We start from the raw sequence: 19,265 nt of genomic DNA, 5'->3' as shown, positions 1-19,265 counted from the left end.
CTTATAAGCAATAGAAATTTATTTCTCCTGGTTCTGAAAGCTGCGAGTCTGAGGTCAGAGTGCTGGCATGGTCAGGTTCAGGTGAGAACTCTCTTCAGGGTTGCAGACTGCTGACTTCCCAGTTTTTCCTCACAGGGCAGAAAGAGAGCAAGCTAGCTTTCTGGCCTTCTCGTATAGGGCACTAATCCCATCATGGGGGCTCCACCCTCATGACCTAATTACCTCCCAAAGGCCCACCTCCAAATACCATCATATTGGGGATTAGATGTTAACATATTAATTTTGGGGGAACACAAACATTCAGTCCATAACACTTATGAAGTCTCATGCGTCATTTTTGCTGAATCTCCCAAAAAATACATAGAAGCTACTCAAGGTCAAGAATATTCTGCTTGTTATTGCTGCTCCATCACCATAGTGGGAGCCTCCAGCCAGGTGCTGTGGTGTGTGAGAACTCAGGCTCATAGAACAAGAATTAGACTCTACATTTTGTCTTTCCCTCCTGGGGCCAGCAAGCATCCCATCTTCTTCCTCCAACTGCCCTTGCTGTCACTCAATTCCTTCCTATACAGGTTCCACTCTTCTGGCTGTTCAACTCATTAATCCATATTTTATAGCAGTCTTCCTCATTGTTACACAATTTTTTTTCCACAGTGAGAGTCTTGTTTCTGTGGTGACATAAGAGAAAGCCTGTGCAGAGGTGTTGTGCCTGGAAGCTTTTGTTTCCTTTGAGAACCAGTTCAAGCTGATTGAGGTAAAGGTCAGTGGAGATGCTGAAAACACCCAGCAGAAGTCAAAAGTGTGCAGCAAAGTTAAAGGTCAGTAGGAAAACATGAAGAACTCCTTTCTTATCATTGTGATTACCTCATATAGACGTGAAACTTTCCACACGCATCCAACATTAACTTTATGTGTACAATGATATTTTTCATGTATCACCTTAGACACATTTGGTCTGAGACAACTTTTTAAAACCACTTTGTCAAAGAAAAAGGAAGTATTATATGCCAGCTACAGCATGATAAAGGATTACTGGAAAGCTTTATAAATGAGAGAGAATTTAAGCATTTTTTTCATGTGAAAGGCAAACAAATCATAGAAAAAGATAAGTTCAGCAACATAATTAATAAAAATGGCTCTACTGCAAAGTCTAACAGCCTCTCCTTTTTGTTTACCCCTGCATGCAATAAATCAGAGTTAAGGTATAATTTTCAAAAAAATAATACAGTGACTCACATACAAATACAAAATAAACAGGTATCAAAATTTTATTCAACTCATTAATTAATGAAAGAACCAATAAGATGTTACGACCAATTCAAAGAACACTTGAGAAAGTAGGTATTTATAGGAAATGTTAGAATAAGATTTTGAGGTTAGACACGAAACTGATTAATGTCCAACAAGACAATAAACTATAACTTTGGGGATCATCCGTTCAAATAGATAGAAATTATTTGCATCTCTAACAGACAAAAATCTACACGTTAACTTTTGCTCAGAAATGATAAAAAGTCAAGTCCAACACTGCATTGAAAATACTCTACCAGCTCTTCTGCCTCTTTCCAAGTTTCAAACGATTTTTCTGACATAGAAAGAAAGCAATTTTGTAAGTGATAAGGGAGTACAGGTGGCTCTGGAAATGAGGGAGCCAAGAAGTCAGAAAAGGGCTCTGGGAACCCACAAACTCTTCCTCCTGACTCAGGAAGAGGAATGACTGCCAACAGCCTCCCAAACCAGGAGTAAGCTAGTATTACTGAACTGCCTCACTTGGCCTCCCTGCCAGCCGCTGTCCCCAAAGCAAGCAGAGTAATAAAGGCACTAAGAGGGAGAAGCCATCAGGTGAGCTTCCTTCTCCCTCTCACTGGAGGAAATAATTGCAAGGAACACCTGCTCCAGGCAAGGAGCCCACAGCCAACAACAGAATCCCAAACACAAAATAGCATGAAAAAGACCTCCCATGGCTGCACAGGCTGTCTGAGATCTGTGGGGCCAGATGTGGTAGATCAATTGCTCTGGCTTCATTTTGCCTGTGGAAGTATTAAAGAAACAAATAAGAGAATAACTGACAGTTCAAGGACTCCAAGGAGGTGGGCAGGGAAGTCCAGCTAGAGCAGACATGGGAGCCCCCTTGGATTATGGTGGAATGGAGGAGGACACCCTTCACTGATGGTAGGGAGTGAGGAAAGGAGAGAACCCCTCACAGACAGATTCACAAGGTAGTAAGAGGGACAAGAAGTTGGGGTTCCCAGATCATTGTTTCTGCCTCCTTTATGAAAATGGAGGGTGAGGTGGCGAGGAAGTAGGCTTGAGATGATTGATGTTGTAGGCTGAACTGTGTCCCATCTTCCAAATTCATATAATGAAGTTCTAACCTCTAGTACCTCATAGTGTGACTGTATTTGAAGATGGGATCTTTGAAGAGGCAATTAAGGTTAAATGAGATCATTGAGGTAAGCCCTAATCCAATATGACTGGTGTCCTTATAAGAAAAGGAGATTAGGTCACAGACTTGCACAGAGGAAAAACCACGTGGCAGCCATCTACAAGCCTTGGACTTCTAACCTCTAGAACTGTAAGGAAATATCTGTTGTTTAAGTCACCCAGTCTGTGGTACTTTGTTATAGCAGCCCCAGCACATTCATACAAGTGGTGAAGGTTTAAATACATGTTGAGAGGAAAGGGAGACCGTCCTGAGTAGGACCATGTAGAAACATTGCCAGGGGATATTAAAAGTCAAAATTATATAAGAAACCACAATTTTTTAGTGAATTTCTCCAGTTTTCCACAAGAACCTGGCTGTAGAAGAAAAGACGTTTGAGTCGTTTAAGCACAAGTGTTCTCCTAAAGGGATACAGTGGAAAAGCAATGAGAAAAATAGCTGAGGCACTTACGAGACAAGGATGGAAGTGAGATATTGTGCAATCTAGACTATATGAAGCAGGAAGTAAAGGGGGAAAGGAGTGATATGTTAGAACAAAATGGAAGGGTCAGGGAACAGGAATTCTCCATAACATTGACAAGCTGATGTAAGAAAAAGAGTAAAAAGAGGTGGAAGATCAGGAACTTATGGCCAGAAAGTAGGATGTGTGCATTTAGTATTTCAAGATGGAAGAGACCTGTGTGATAACCAGTCTAAGTTACCACTGTGTTTGACAGTGGATGAGGTGAAGTTGGGCTGATGGTCATGGGAACTGAGGATGTGAAAGAACTGAAAGACTAAATATTGAATTAGGTGAACAATGAAGTCACCCAGATTGAGCGTGGGCCTTGGAGTGAAAAGGAATCTTGTGAGCCAGTCTTCCATGAATGAGGGGAATGGCAGCAAGCTGGTCATTCAGCAAGTGTTTATGGAGCACTTACCATGACCCAGATTCTGGGGATAAAGCAAAAATCAAAATAAATGATCCCTGTGAGCCTGGTGGCCTTCCAATGGAGGTGCTCACACTCTGGTGAGCAAATGGAGGATGCTAACAAGGAGGGGGTGAAGGCTGAAAGGCATGTATCTACAAGCAGACATTTATACATAATAGCAAAAGAAGACTGGGTTGGAAGTCACATTGGGGAACTAGGAGAACACGGTGCTCCTGAATCCACAAGAATATAAGCCCCATTATGGCAGCTAGACATCATATATTTCTCATTCACCACTCTATTCTTAGTTCTACATAGAAAATGCCAGACACATAATAAGAGTGCAGAATGTTTGTTAAGTGATGGATGAATGAATGAAGTTAAGGGAAAGGTGGGGCATCAGAGAAAGAAAAACTCCTCCAATCCAGAACTGAAAGTGTTTCATCCATTTGTGAAACTCCCTAAAATGCCCTCTATTAGATTAATGAACCTAGAACAAGATTTCCCCAGTCTGGAATGTGAGCGGAAGAATCATGGACCCAGAACGAAAGATGGTAGTTGATTCATATTTATTGAGCACCTCTTATATGCAAAGTGTTCATGAACAAGACTGACAAGGTGCCTGTCTTATGGAACCTACATCTGAGTGAATAAGATGTATGATAAACAAGCAAACACTCAAATAAAAATGATAAATTCAAAGAGTTAAAGGTGCTGTGAAGAAAACAAAACAGGATGAAGTCACAGAAAGTGACTAGGGTGAGAGCAATGTTACATAAGATGGTTGAAGGAAAGTATTTTGGAGGAGGAGCTATTTGATCTGAGACCTGAAAGAAAAAAACAAACAAACAAAACCTCAAACAGATATGGTAAAGAGAGTGTTCCAGGCAAAGGGAAAAGCATGTGAAAAGATGCTGTTTGTGGAACTATAAGAAGATCAGCGTGACTGGAGAATGGTGAGTGACAAGGAGTGTGATAGAAGGTGAAATCAGAAAGGAAAGCAGAGACAAGACTGTGTAAGACTTGAGAGATGAAAGAATTTGTAGCTTCACCAAAATCTATTTTCCTTTTCTTCCTGGGAACACAGTTAGTATATATTTCCCAGCCCTCCTTAAAGTTAGATATAGCTTGAAATTTCTAGAGACGAAAAATACAGTATCTTAAATGTAAATAGAGCAAATTAGGCACTGAAGAAGAAAAGATCAGTGAACTTGAAGACATAGCAACAGAATCCACCCAAAATGAAGCACAGAGAGGAAAAAGGCTGGAAAAAGTTAACAAAACTTTGGTAACCTTTGGGATAATATGAAGTGGTATAATATACATGTAATCAGAGTACCTCCCATAAGGATAAGAGAGAACAAGAGATGTTTATAGCAATTTTATCATAACTACTGATACTTGGAAGCAACCAAGATGCTCTGCAGCAGGTGAATGGATAAAGAAACTATAGCACCATGCATCAATGCAGTATTATTCCATTGTGGTATATTCACACAATGAAATACTAATTAGCAATATAATGGAATGAACCATGGATATATGCAACAACAAAGATGAATCTCAAAAGCATTACACTGAGCAAAAGAAACCAGACATAGAGAGTATATGTATATGATTCTATTTATATAAAACTCTAGGAAAAAAACATCTAATATATAGTGACAGAATACACATCAGTTGTTGCCTTGGGCTGGGAGTAGGGATGTCAGATGGGCTGGGGCACAAGAAAACTTTTGTGGGCAATGGAAATGTTCTGTATTTTAATTGTGGTAGTGGTCACATGTATGTAAAAATTTATTAACACTCAATGAAAAGTTCACTTGAAATGGATCTGTTTTATTGTATATAAGCTAAATAATAAGCTAAATAGTTTTTTTAAAGAAAACAAGATGATAGTGTTGATACTCTCAAACTGGATAATTGAGGAGATTTTAATTAAAAACATTTACAGATAGTGATGTCAGCAACATGACTATATGAACTATAACTAAATAAATATTCATTAACCAACGTTGGAGACCCACACAGCACAAGAGGACTCCTGAGAGACCCATGCAGCTATACAGCTGAAGGTGGATTGACTGGCCCTCTGGGATGTGGTCGAGATAGGTGAGCACTCCCTGCCCTTCCCTGGCAGCCCTGTGCATGCTCACAAATGCTTCCTAGCCCAGAGAGAGTACCCATAGTACCACTGTGCCCTGAAAGTGGAAACATGCCCCAGGTGACTGTAGGAAGAGGTAGTCACAGTCCTTAGGCTGCTCATGATCACTTTCCCAGTGGTTGGGGAGCCCACTGTACCAGTGTGGCCCCAAGGAGTGGCCCTGGCCAGGTCCCCATGAGGAAGCCCCACCTACCAAGCACAATCTACACATGCACCCTGATGCTCTCCAGGCCAGCACAAGTGCCCCTACAACTTCCAGCAGATGGGATTGGATCAGAAACTGCTCCTGCTTCCCCCTAATTGTAGCAGGTGGAACCTACCACTAATACCACCACAAATGTGCCAACAAAAGATTAGTTCACCAAACACCACAAGAAACTACAGCAACAATTCAGACCAGAAGGAAAATTACAATTCTCCAGAAACCAACCCTATAGGCATGGAAATTACAATCTAAATGACAGAGAATTCAAAATAGCTGTCCTAAAGAAACTCAATGAGCTACAAGAAAAGTCAGAAAGATAATTCAATGAGCTCAGGAATAACATTAATGAGAAGAAGGAATTATTCACCAAAGAGGTTGAAACTATATAAATAAAAAAAAAGCAGAAATTCTGGATATGAAAAGCACAATCAATGAAATAGAAAATAATCTATAATCCTTAAAAACTAGAGCTTATGTTATGGAGGAAAGAATTGGTGATTTAAAGGATAGAAATGTAGAACTGCTAAAGGTGGAAGAGGAGTGAGAACTAAGATTTTTAAAAAATGAAGGAATTCTTTGAGAAATATCTGACTCAAGTAGGAAAAGCAACATAAGGATTATAGATATTCCAGAGGGAGAAGAAGAGGAGAAAGGAGCAGAGAGCTTATTCAAAGAAATAATAGCTGAGAACTTCCCAAACCTGGGGAAGGAAACAGATCTACAAATACATGAAACTAACAGAACACCTAGTTACATCAATGGTAAAAGACTTTCTCCAAGGCATATAATAGGAAAACTGGCAAAAGTCAACAACAAAGAAAAAATATTAAGGGTAGCAAGGCAGGAGGAAAATAAGCTACAAAGGAACCCCATCAGGCTTTCAGTGGATTTCTCGACAGAAACCTTACAGGCTAGGAGAGAATGGAATGATACATTCAAAATACCGAAAGACAAAAACTTTCAGCCAAAATACTCTATCCAGCAAAACTATCCTCAAATATGGTGGAGAAATAAAAGCTTTCTCAGATAAACAAAAGCTGAGCGAGTTCATTGCCGCTAGACCTCCTCTACAAGAAAGGATTAAAGATGCTTTCATACCAGAAACAAAAAGGCAAAGGTCTACAAAACTTTGAGCAAGGAGATAAATAGACAAAATCAGAAAACTGCAGCTCTCTATCAAAACAGGAAAACAAATACTCAATTATAATTTAAAAGATACAGGGAAGGAAAGTATCAAAAGTAACTACAAACACTTCAACTTAGTCAAAAACTCACAACACAACAGAATAATTTGTGACAACAATAACTCAGAAGGGGAAGTAGAAAGGGATGGAGCCTGCTTAGGCTAATGGAGATAAGAGGCTATCAGAAAATAGACTATCTCATCTATGAGAACTTTTATACAAACCTCACAGTAACCACTAACCAAAAAATCAGAGCAGAGCCACAATTCATGAAAACTGAGAAAACCTCCACAGAAAACCACCAAAATGAAATGGCAATCAGAAATACAAAGGAAGAGAAACAGAAAAAAACAACCCGAAAACACAAGATAAAATGACTGTATTAAGCCCTCATATATCAACAATCACTCTAAATGCAAATGGATTAAATTCTCCAATCAAAAGACACAGAGTAGCTGGATGGATTAAAAAACAAGACTCAACAATATACTCCCTCCAGGAAACACATCTCAGCTCTAAATACACCCATGGGCTTGGAGTGAAGGGATGGAAGACAATACTCCAAGTGAATGGCAAACCAAAGAAAGCAGGTGTTGCCATACTTATATCAGACAAAGTAGACTTCAAGATAAAAAAGATAACGAGAGACAAAGAAGGGCAGTATATAATGAGAAAAGGGGCGCTCCACCAAGAGGACATAATACTTATGAATATATATGCATCTAACAGTTGGGCACCGGAGTACATAAAGCAACTATTAATAGACTTAAAGGTAGAAATCAACAGCAACACAATAATGGTAGGGGACCTCAACACCCCACTTACATCAATGGATAGATCGTCCACACAGAATGTCAGCGAAGAAATAGTGGATTTAAATGAAACACTTGATCAGATGGGCTTAGTAGATACATAGAGAGCAATCCATCCAAAACCAGCAGAATACACATTCTTCTCAAGAATGGATGGATTATTCTCAAAGATAGACCATATCTTGGGAAACAAGGCAAGCTACAATAAATTTAAGAAGACTGAAATCATATGAAGCATCTTTTCTGGCAACAATGCTGTGAAACTAGAAATCAAGCACAAGGGAAAAACTGGGAAAGTCACAAATATGTGGAAACTAAACAACATGCTACTGAACAACCATTGGATCAATGAATAAATCAAAAGAGAAATTAAAAAATACCTGGAGACAAATGAAAATGAAAATACAACATACCCACTCTTATGAGATGCAGCAAAAGCAGTTATAAGAGGGAAATTCATAGCAATAGAGGCCCACCTCAACAAACAAGAAAAATCTCAAATAAGTACTCTTAAACTGCACCTAAAAGAACTAGAAAAGGAAGAACAAACAAAGCCCAAAGTCAGCAGAAGGAAGGAAGTGATAAAAATTAGAGCAGAAATAGATGAAATAGAGGCTAAAAAAAAACAGTAGAAAGGATCAATGAAGCTAAGAGCTGTCTCTTTGAGAAGATAAAATTGATAAACCCTCAGCTGGACTCACCAAGAAAAAAAGAGAGAAGCCTTAAATAAATAAAATTAGAAATGAAAGAGGATAAATTACAACAGATACTGCAGAAACAAAGGATTATAAGAGAATACTATGAAAAACTATATGCCCACAAATTGGATGACCTAGAAGAAATGGAGAAATTCTTAGACTCATGCAACCTTCCAAAATTGAATTAAGAAGAAACAGAGAATTTGAATGAACCAATAGCAAGTAAAAAGATTGAAACAGTAATCAAAAACCTCCCAAAGAACAAAAGTCCAGGACCAGATGGCTTCTCTGGAGAATTCTACCAAACATTCAAAGATTTAACACCTATCCTTCTCAAACTATTCCAAAACATTGAAGAAGATGGAACACTTCCTAATTAATTCTATGAGTCCAACATTACCCTGATACCAAAACCAGGCAAGGACAACACAAAGAAGAAAAATTACAGGCCAATATCACTGATGAACACATATACAAAAATCCTCAACAAAATACTGGCAAACCAAATCAGTAATACATTGAAAGGCCCATACACCATGATCAAGTGGGATTTATACCAGAGACACAGGGATGGTTCAACATCCACAAATCAATCAATGTGATATACCACATTAATAAAATGAGCAATAAAAATCACAGGATCATCTCAATAGATGCAGAGAAAGCATTTGACAAGATCCAACATCCATTTATGATAAAAAAAAAACACACACACAATAAAATGGGTATAGAGGGAAAGCACCTTAACATAATGAAGGCCACATATGACAAACACACAGCCAACATCATACTCAATGGGGAAAAACTGAAAGCCATGCCTCTGAGAACAGGAACAAACAAGGGTGCCCCCTCTCACCACTCTTATTCAACATAATACTGGAGGTTTGGGCCAGAAAAATTAGGCAAGAAAAAGAAATAAAAGTAATCCAAATTGGAAAGGAAAAAATGAAACTCTCGCTGTTTGCAGATGAAATAGTTCTATATATAGAAAACCCTGAAGAATCTGTCAGAAAACTATTAGAAATAATCAACAACTACAGCAAAGTTTCCGGGTACAAAATCAACTTACAAAAATCAGTGGTGTTTCTATACTCCAGTAACAAAGTAACAGAAAGAGAAATCAAGAATATAATCCCATTTACAGTTGCAACAAAAAGAATAAAATTCTAGGAATAAACTTAACCAAAGAGGTGAAAGACCTATACAGTGACAACTATGAGAGATTATTGAAAGAAACTGAAGAAGACATAAAGAAATGGAAAGATATTCCATGCTCATGGGTTGGAAGAATAACTATAGTTAAAATGTCCATACTACCTAAAGCAACCTACAGATTCAATGCAATCCCAATCAGAATCCCAATGACATTCTTCACAGAAATAGAATGAAGAATCCTAAAATTTATATGGAACAACAAAAGACCTCAAATAGCCAAAGCAATCCTGAGAAAAAAGAACAAAGCTGGAGGCATCACAATCCCTGACTTCAAAATATACTACAAACTGTAGTAGTCAAAACAACATGGTATTGGCAGAAAAACAGACACACAGATCAACAGAACAGAATTGAAAGCCTAGAAATAAAACCACACATCTACGGACAGTTCATCTTTAACAAAGGAGCCAAGAACATACAACGGAGAAAGTCTCTTCAATAAATTGTGTTGGGAAAACTTGACAGCCGCATGCAAAAGAATGAAAGTAAACTATTATCTTGCACCATACCCAAAAATTAACTCAAAATGGATTAAATACTCGAAGGTAAGACCTGAAACCATCAAATTCCTAGAAGAAAATATAGGTGGTACACTATTTGACATCGGTCTTAGCAGCATCTTTTTGAATACCATGTCTACTCGGTCAAGGGAAACAAAAGAAAAAATAAACAAACGGGTCTACATCAGACCAAAAAGCTTCTGCAAGGCAAAGGAAACCATGAACAAAACAAAAAGACAACCCACCAACTGGGAGACAATATTTGCAAATCATATATCCAACAAGGGGTGGATTTCCAAAATATGTAAAGAACTCACACAAATCAATTAAAAAAAAAACCCCACAAACAACCCGATCAAAAAATGAGCAGAGGATATGAATAGATATTTTTCCAAAGAAGATATACAAATGACCAACAGATACATGAAAAGATGTTCATCATCAATAATTATTAGGGAAATGCAAATCAAAACTACAATGAGATATCACATTACCCCAGTCAGAACAGCTATAATTACCAAGACATAAAATAACAAATGTTGGAGAGGAAGTGGAGAAAAGGGAACCCTCATGCACTGCTGGTGGGAATGCAAACTGGTGCAGCCACTATGGAAAACAGTATGGAGATTTCTCAAAATATTAAAAATAGAAATACCATATGATCCAGCTAGCCCATTACTGGGTATTTATCCAAACAACTTGAAATCAACAATCCAAAGAGATTTATGCACTCCTATGTTCACTGCAGCATTATTCACAATAGCAAAGCCATGGAAACAACCCAAGTCCTTCTACGGATGAATGGATAAAGAAGATGTGGTATATATATACACACACACAGACATACATACAACGGAATACTACTCAGCCATTAAAAAAGACAAAATTTTCCCACTTGCAACAACACAAATAGTCCTTGAGGGTATGATGTTAAGCGAAATAAGCCAGACAGAGAAAAAGAAATACTGCATGATTTCACTCATATGTGGAACATAAACAAATGCATGGATAAAGAGAATAGATTAGTAGTTACCAAAGAGGAAAGGGCCTGGGGGTGGGCGAAAGAGGTAAAGGGGCCCATATGTACGGCGACAGACGAAAATTAAACTGGTGGTGAGCACGATGAAATCTACACAGAAATTGATAAATAATAATGTACATCCGAAATTACACAATGTTATAAACCATCATGCTTTCAATAAAATAATTGTCACTGTCTGGCTTCCCTTCTCCTGGCCCCAGAGCTGGGGAAGAACCTGGGAAGACAATCACATCATGAACCATGTTAGGCTCTGTGTCATGGGAAAGGACTGAAGGAAGGGAGGGAGAAGTAAAAGTCTTAGGGATGACAGACTGTGATAGGGAAGGGACTAATCCAGGGGTGAGGCTTTTAGGTCAAGGAAACTGCTTATCTATCACTAGCCAAACAGAAGCGAGCCCAGATTAGAAGTTTCCAAGTGTTTACTTCCAAATGAAAAGCTTCAACCATCTCATCTTCCTTCTCATTTCCTGAGTAAGTTTCCCTATATGACCCAGGACCCTAAAGATACCCTAAGGCTCCTCACCTCCATATTCCCCACCAACCCCCTAGTTTTCCTGCAAGGACCATGGCCCCACTCTCTTAACCAGCCTGCTTCACAGCTTAGGGGAGTAGCCGGCCACCACGATGTTCTCCCCGGTGATGTAGCTGGCATCTGAAGAGCAGAGGAAGGACACAATCCCTGCACATTCCTCAGGCTCCCCAAACCTGAAGAGAAGAGAGCAGAGCTGAGGTCGCAGCCCATGCAGTGTTGTCCTCTGACCTCTGGTTCTGCTGGCCCAGAGGAGGGTGGAGCATTGATTCCTATAGGCCAATACCTCACAAGATTCCAGTCAAATCAGAGAAGGTCATGTGAGCTCAGCAGGACCACTCCCACCCTCCAGCCCCCAGCCCCAGGACAGTGCTTTCCTCAGACTTCAGCAAAGGGAACAGCCTGTAGACTGGGAGAAGATCAGGGATCTATCTCTTCCTGAAATTGAACTTTCCTTCAAAGTACAGACCGTTAAAGCCCCAAGCCCCACCTACCACTGCAGTCCATAGACTTCATTAAAGTCACGTAGCAAGTATGGCAACGTTTTCTCCTGAGGAAAGATTTCAGAGTCAATGTTAGGAGAAGGACTGTTGATGAGGGGTGGGTAGGAAGAGCATCATGGCAGACCGATGCCCCTGTGGGAGGATGGCCCTGTTCAGGAGAGAGGGATGGGGCAGAAGAGACCCCATTCTTCTGCAGGGAAGTGAGAGGCTGCTTCAAAGGCTGCAGAGCAGAGCCTCTGAGTGATGGGCCCGGGCTGGGTCTTTAACCCAAGTGTCCCGTCTCTGTGGCCCTTGGGAGTCTGGCCAGGGAAGGGACCAGTGGGGACCATGGGGCAAGGGGTGGGAAGCAGGAGCTGTTTGTGATCCTCACCACTTGGATAAAGTCAGTCTTGATTATTCCTGGCACCAGGCAGTTCACTCGGATGCCTTTGGGGGCCAACTCCACAGCCAGAGACTTACAGAGGCCCAACAGCGCTGTTTTGCTGGTGTTGTAGACTCCCAGCTTCTGAAAAGGAAAAGGAAGTAGACAAAATGGACTGGAATTGGGAGGAGGGAAGGTTATCTGAACAGCTGGAGCTGTGGCTCTGGGTCTCAGACTAAGAAGATATGGCTGACTTTAGCGCCAAACTACAATTCCTTCCCCCACCCCTCACCACCCTCACCGCCCCAAAATAATTTTCAGGGAGTGAAGTGCTGAGACAGAGGGCCTCCTCTAGGCTTAGAGAATTGTCAAGAAGTCACTGCCATGTGCATCCAAGCTTGACACAGAGAAAGGTGCACTGTGCTTTCAAACATTCAGTCAGGAATCCAGAACTAGGAAACCCCAGGCCTCAGATCTTGCCCTACCACAAACTGATTGTGCTCACCCTGGGCACATGGCTTAACATCTTTGGGTTGCAGAGATGTTATGGCAAAGTCAGATTATAATACCAGACCTGTAGCAGTCAGGGTGCTATGCTGGTGTTACACATCTTAATTCTATAGCTGGGATCAACAGCTTGTTCCCCCAAACCCCACCGTGGAGACTCACAAGAAACCAGACTCAGCTGCCCCTTGCCCAGCCCCACACAGAGGGTTTTACACTCACTGGTACTGGCACATATGCCACCATAGATGAGACCAGAACCACAGAGCTGCCCCTGCAAGGAGAAAGACAGATGGGAGGAGATGAAAGGTGAGGTCAACTAAGAGCCCAGATGAGCTCACGCTAAGAGGAAGCCAGCTCAAGATTCATGAGAAAAGGTTGGGGAGTATCTGGAACACTGGGGAGAAGCTGGGCCTCCAAATTAGTGGACACTAAGGTCACTGGCAAGGTGAATGCCACCCTATAAACACAGTCAGAGTGGTATCCCTTGGGCAGGGATGCCAGGCTGAGAAGCAGCGCTCCAGGAGAGCAGAGCCCAAGTAATGCTCATGTGTCGTAGAGACCCCTGTGAGGTCAGCCCTCCACCCAGCAGTCCCAGCCTAGCCTGCCCCTGGGTGGCCCCGGACACAGAGGAGCCAGGCTCTGCAGGGGGAGGAAGGAGGAGCAAGAGCCTTTGACCAGGAGGGAAAGAGGTGATGGCCCACAGAGGAGGGCAAGAATTAGGGAGCCAGAGCGGGGTTTCAGGTGACTACATTCTGAACCCTATTTCCTGCAGCCACCACTCCAGGGGCAAAGTCCCTGCATCTTCTGAGATCGAGGAAATGAGGGCTGGTGAAATGTCCTTTGAGAACCTGGAAGGCAGGTCCTTCCTGCCCCCCGCAAATGTTTCTCTTCAGCACAATTGTCACATCCAGTGGGGACAATGGTAGGTCTGGAAATGGAGAACACTTCCCACAGGTCACACCTCTCGTCTCTCCCGCCACCCTCCACTTTCTGGGTGCCTGCCCAAGTGCTTCCTGACAGGCAGAAAAGACCAACGCATGGAGACTCCAATGCCCACAAGCACCACCACGCCCCCCTTCCCCCCCCCCCCGCCGGCCCTCACCTCCTGTTCTCCATATGGGGCAGCAGCTGGCTCAGCAGCAGGGCTGGGGCCTTCACATTCACGTCCAGGATCTGAAATCAGAGCAAATCCAGAGGTGGGAAGAGATGCAGTCTGTTCAGTGCCCACTCTCACTGGTCACTTGGAGACCTGCAGCCAGAGCAGGAGCCAAGCCCTGCGACTGTGGCCAGCACTGGGACACTGTGCTCCTTTGCTCTGTGTGAGGGGCATGTGGAGGATTCGGAGGTCCCTGTCCTGCCCAGCTCATAGGTGAATCACCAATAATCTGTGGCTTAGGAAACCTCCCACGGTGGGCCCCAGTCAACTCGGCCCTCCAGGGAGGAGGCTGGGGAGACAGAGCAGGGCAGGAGGTCAGGGTGACTGGTTTGTTAGTGACTGCCTTAAGGGAGGAGTGGATGAGGGAAAGGGAATCCAGGCTGACCACTTAGTCTACGTCAGGAAATGTTCACAACAAGGGTTTTTTTCCCCCCCAAGCAAAGGCTGAGTGTGGCTGAGGGGTGAAGAGAGGGAATTGAGAATTTGATCAGGAAAACCACAGAATTTGGGAACTAACAAAACAAAATGGCGCAGGATCTGTAAGGAGAGAAGGCAGGGATGCTCCGCAGAAGACTCCATGAGGAGGGAACGGCTCACCCTGACCACAGGACCCATCTGTGCTGACGGGGTGCAGGGGGCCACAGGATTGTGCTGACCCCTCTCAGGGGGCCCTCAGGACAGCAGGGGCAGGGGGTCTGCAGGGGCAGCAGGAGCCCCTGGAATGCTCGGTGGATTCTGCCAGGGATGGCAAGCCTGGCTGGAGGTCCCTTTGTCAGCTGTGTCTGTGGTCAGGTGAGGCATCCCTGTGACAGCCCAGAGGGGGCTCCGTGGGACAACCAGACCAAAGGGATCAGAGTGGGTGCCAGTGAGTCCAGACTGTGAGAGACTCAGACCCTTTGCCATGGACAGACCGGGAAATCTTTTCTGGCATCTCAGGACTTTGTAGCAGTGATCAGCACAAGGAGAGTCAACATAGAGGAGGCCGCTGGTGCCTGGCATGGGCTGGGCGTGGCCAGTGCCTGTTGAGCTTACTGATGGGCAGTTTGACCAGATGAGCTCCAACTGCCACCCGTCGGAGTCAGTAGTGACAGCGGGGCGTGGGAGCTTAGATACTGTCTGTGTGTCTGCACATGCATGCATGTGAAACAGGTAGACAGAGAGCCACATAGGATGCGTAAGATCCTACCCTAGGCCTCACCTTGTTCCACACTTGCTCACTGGCCCCCAGAGTGCTCCCCACCAGGGGGTTGACCCCTGCTACACACACCAGGAAGTCGACGCCCCCACAATGTTCCAGGGCCTGTGAAAGAAGTGAAAGAGCAAGTGGGGTGAAAGAACGGAGTAAAGGGTGCCCAGAAACCTCTCTCTCTCCCCAGCCAGGCTGGGAACAATGGCGGCTGACGACCCAGAGCAAAGTAGCTAACCCCTCCCTGTCCAGGCCATTCTGGAGTGCGGTCAGACTTCAGAGACCAGAGGTGAGTGAAATATTTGTTTCTCACCTCCTTGGAAACATCTAGTTTCTGCTCCTTCAAGATGCCTGGTGGTTGGGCCCCCACCAGTCCAGACCTTCACTCACCAGATGTCCCCGCGTCCACTCTGACCCTTCCCTCACCTCTTACGTTTCTAACCAATGCCTTCCCCCTTCTCCCTTCCCTCTGGAAACCTCCCTCCTTTGGTCTCACATACCAAGGACCATTCTCCACAGCAAGCATCTGCCCATTTCATGCTCCATCAGATTTTGCCTCACAGCTCACTCCTTCCAGGACTGTCACACACAAACAGCTCTTAATCCAGACTGTGACTCTAGTGGGCTCCCCAACCCAACATCTGGGGTGAGCTAGAGCTGTGCTCCTCCCACATTAACAGGAACACAAAACCCTTAGGATCTTGTTAAATGCAGATTCCCATTCAGCAGCCCTGGTGAGATCTGAGATTCTGGGTCTCTAGCAAGCTCCCAGGTCATGCCCAGCTGCTGGTCATCAGCCCAGCCTTAGACTAGCAAAGCCGTAGTCTAGACCATGTGAGTTCTCTCCTGCCAGGAGCATCTCTTCATGGCCACATCTGGTTGTCCATTTGTTTTATCCCCTGAGCAGGGCCCTACCCTGGGCTACATGTGTTGTTGGCCTAGGTATCAATGCTAGAGACCCCAACTGCCTCCTGCCTGGGCTAAACCTGCGTGTCCCCATCTGTGTCTTCTCCCACTCCCTTGGCCCCTCACCGTGGCCACCAGCCGCTCCCGGTCCTTGGCCTTCCCCACGTGGCACACGGTGCCTGTCACACTCAGCCCCTCCCCCTGTAGCACTGCCACTGCCCGGTCCACGTTCTGCTGCTTCCGGCTGCTGACCACCACGTGGGCCCCGTCCTGGGCCAGACACCAGGCGATGGCGAAGCCGATCCTGTGGGCAGAGACAGCTGTGATGGCTTCAACTCCCGCTCCACCTGCTCCCGGGAGCCTATTCATGAGACACAAAATGAGTTCCAAAGTGTGGCCCAAGGGTTGCCTCCAGATCCTTTCAGGCAGGGAAGAGGAACTATTGAATGTTACTATATATCAGGCCTTCACCAAGGCTTCCCCATTTAATTCTCACAACTACATGTATAGTAATCTTATTTTATAGATGAAAAAGTTTTCATATTAATTTTCTTAAAGGGAGTTTTTAAGAAGTGATGCTCCATCGGCACAGTTGTAAACCTGCTGGGCACTCAGCCTAAATTGTAGAGAATCTTTAACTGCTCAGCGTTTTCTCCCTTCATTCTAGCCAGAGGCCTCTGGTATGAGTTACGCTTTCTCTAAGCCTAACAGCTTTCCTCTGCTCTGCAGTTTAAAACTTTCAATGCTGAAAACCATGACCTGCCCCCGCCCCCCATCTCCTGCCATTAAGGAGGTCTGAAGCACTCTTGGTTGGGACTGGTTGAGTCCCTGTGATAACGGGCAGAAGGCCTATTTCCCCATCTTGTATAAACTATCTGGGCAGCTTGGAGTTTTGAACGTATTCATTTGTTATGAAGACTGGGACTTGGAAACACTCGTGAAGATTTAAAACATGGGGGCGGGCTGGCCCGGTGGCGCAGCGGTTAAATTCTCACGTTTGGCTTCTCAGCAGCCCAGGATTCACCGGTTTGGATCTCAGGTGCAGATATGGCACTGCTTGGCACGCCATGGTGTGGTAGGCGCCCCACATATAAAGTAGAGGAAGATGGGCACAGATGTTAGCTCAGGGCCAGGCTTCCTCAGCAAAAAAAGAGGAGGACTGGCAGTAGTTAGCTCAGGGCTAAACTTCCTCAAAAAACAAAACAAAACAAAACAAACATGGGGATCTTGGAAATCTGGAAAGATTAAACAGTTCTAAATATAATGGTCTAAACTGGTGATGTTCTAGACCATGAAAGTCAAAAAGAAGATGGTGCCCTTGAAGCACTCAATACCAGGAAACTCCCCTCCTCCGGCTGTGGTAATGACTCGTTACAGACTGTGGTTCATTATGGCAGTTAGATAATGAATGGAATTGGAAGGACGTTGGAGTGTGACAATGAGGAGAGTATCATCTATAAAAACTCTCTGAGCTGGTCTTAAGATGTCGCCCTGTTGCCCGAATGTTGGTGGACATTCCGCAGTCAACGTGAGTCTGAGAGACAAATAGGTCTCTGGCTTCTCCCTATTAGACCAGGATCCTAAAAGACCGTGGCCATGTGTGTATGAAGGATGGGGAGAGAGAGCTGTTCTGATGATGATAACAAGTTCATTATCTTAGAGTTACCCAGCCAGTAAGTGGCAGAGACTAGATTGAAACACTGCCCTCTGATTGACTCAGAAGAAGCTGGTTTTCCAACTATGTCTTGGAACTTAGAAACCAGATGTTTTAGGGAGAGATGCTGAGATTTGAAATGAATTGTAAGTGCCAGAGCTGTGTCGGGTGAGGGTCGTCAGGTAGGGATGCGCGAGAAGGGCATTGCCTGCAAAACCTGCTCTCAGATGGGAACACAAACATCTCCTGCTCACATGCCAGCCAGGGACTCCCGTTCACTCACCCTTTTGTGGACCCAGTGATCACAGCCACTTTCTCTGCCAGGGCACAGCTCCTGTCTGCCCTTTTGCTGTTCACTCTTGCTGAGAGAGGGACTGAGGAGCAATGAAGACCTCTAAAGGTCCATGACACAGACCTGAGCATGGCAGTCACTGTCTGGCTTCCCTTCTCCTGGCCCCAGAGCTGGGGAAGAACCTGGGAAGACAATCACATCATGAACCATGTTAGGCTCTGTGTCTCCATGCACCCTCCATAGACAGGCTCTGCTAAAGTCTCTCATGGATGTCCCACTAGCCTTCAAACTTACCAGGAAAGTACAGAGCTGCTTGTGTCCTTTCCACAACCTATTCCCAAGATGGGCTTCCCTGTCATAGTGAGCTACACACATGGCCAGCCATGGTGCTGGGCCCCTGTTAGATACCTGAGTGATACTTCCTAACTCACCTCCACACCCTAAACAATTTCACTGTATTCTTCTTAGAGTCCCCTTTGCACTTCCCTCCACGCATCCATTCTTCTCCAGCCTGCTGCAACCACCCGGGCCCATGCCCTTGAGGCGTCCCCAGTCCGCTGCAACCTCCTCTTCCCTCAGCTCCCCGCCTGAAGCCATAGCAACTGTCTCCTCATCAGAGATACTAAACTTGTCGGCATTTCTGACAAGCAAGTTGCTTCGCTTCATCATAAATGAGTCTCACCCAATTGTAGATAAAAGTCTAGCCACTCTTCTCTTCTTCCAAAATTTTTCATCGGGCCTCTACCCTCACCACTCCTGACCCCCCGGCCATACTGTCGAGGCCTGCCTTCCCTAAGATCCCATGGCACCGTGTGGAGTTGTAACTGCACCAGCAACACCTCATATCTGCAACAACTTTTTCTCAACCTACGTCTTTCATCTCAAACCTCCTCACCTTTTTATGTGGAAATCAAGGAGCAATAATTGTCTTAGGTTGACTACCTCAGAAGCACACTCAAAAAGCTAGTTGTTTGGGTGTTTGGTGTAGTGGTTACGT

General features: G+C 44.2%; 1 protein-coding gene across 1 annotated transcript; it reads right to left on the bottom strand.

Moving 5' to 3' along the window:
• Nucleotides 1-11,767: 11,767 nt before the first annotated feature.
• Nucleotides 11,768-19,040, bottom strand: LOC103563004 (dehydrogenase/reductase SDR family member 2, mitochondrial-like). Its single transcript, XM_008538189.2, has 9 exons — nt 19,020-19,040; nt 18,260-18,450; nt 16,449-16,626; nt 15,429-15,530; nt 14,177-14,247; nt 13,294-13,345; nt 12,577-12,711; nt 12,198-12,253; nt 11,768-11,879 (listed from the first exon to the last, which is right to left on the bottom strand). Exons 1-9 carry the CDS (start codon nt 19,038-19,040, stop codon nt 11,768-11,770), a joined length of 918 nt encoding a protein of 305 aa, XP_008536411.2.
• Between the last annotated feature and the right edge of the window lie 225 nt (nt 19,041-19,265).

The sequence above is a fragment of the Equus przewalskii genome, chromosome 1 (genome assembly GCF_037783145.1).
Source record: "Equus przewalskii isolate Varuska chromosome 1, EquPr2, whole genome shotgun sequence".
NCBI lineage: Eukaryota > Metazoa > Chordata > Mammalia > Perissodactyla > Equidae > Equus > Equus przewalskii.
This window is presented reverse-complemented; position numbering and strand designations above follow the sequence as displayed.

Excerpts from the sequence above, each read along its gene's own strand:
- LOC103563004 (XM_008538189.2), bottom strand. The coding sequence starts at position 19,040 with ATGGCCGGGGGGTCAGGAGTG. Across the intron at positions 12,254-12,576 it reads AGACTGACTTTATCCAAGTG|GAGAAAACGTTGCCATACTT; the intron begins GTGAGGATCACA and ends ATCTTTCCTCAG. Across the intron at positions 11,880-12,197 it reads GAAGTCTATGGACTGCAGTG|GTTTGGGGAGCCTGAGGAAT; the intron begins GTAGGTGGGGCT and ends TCTTCTCTTCAG.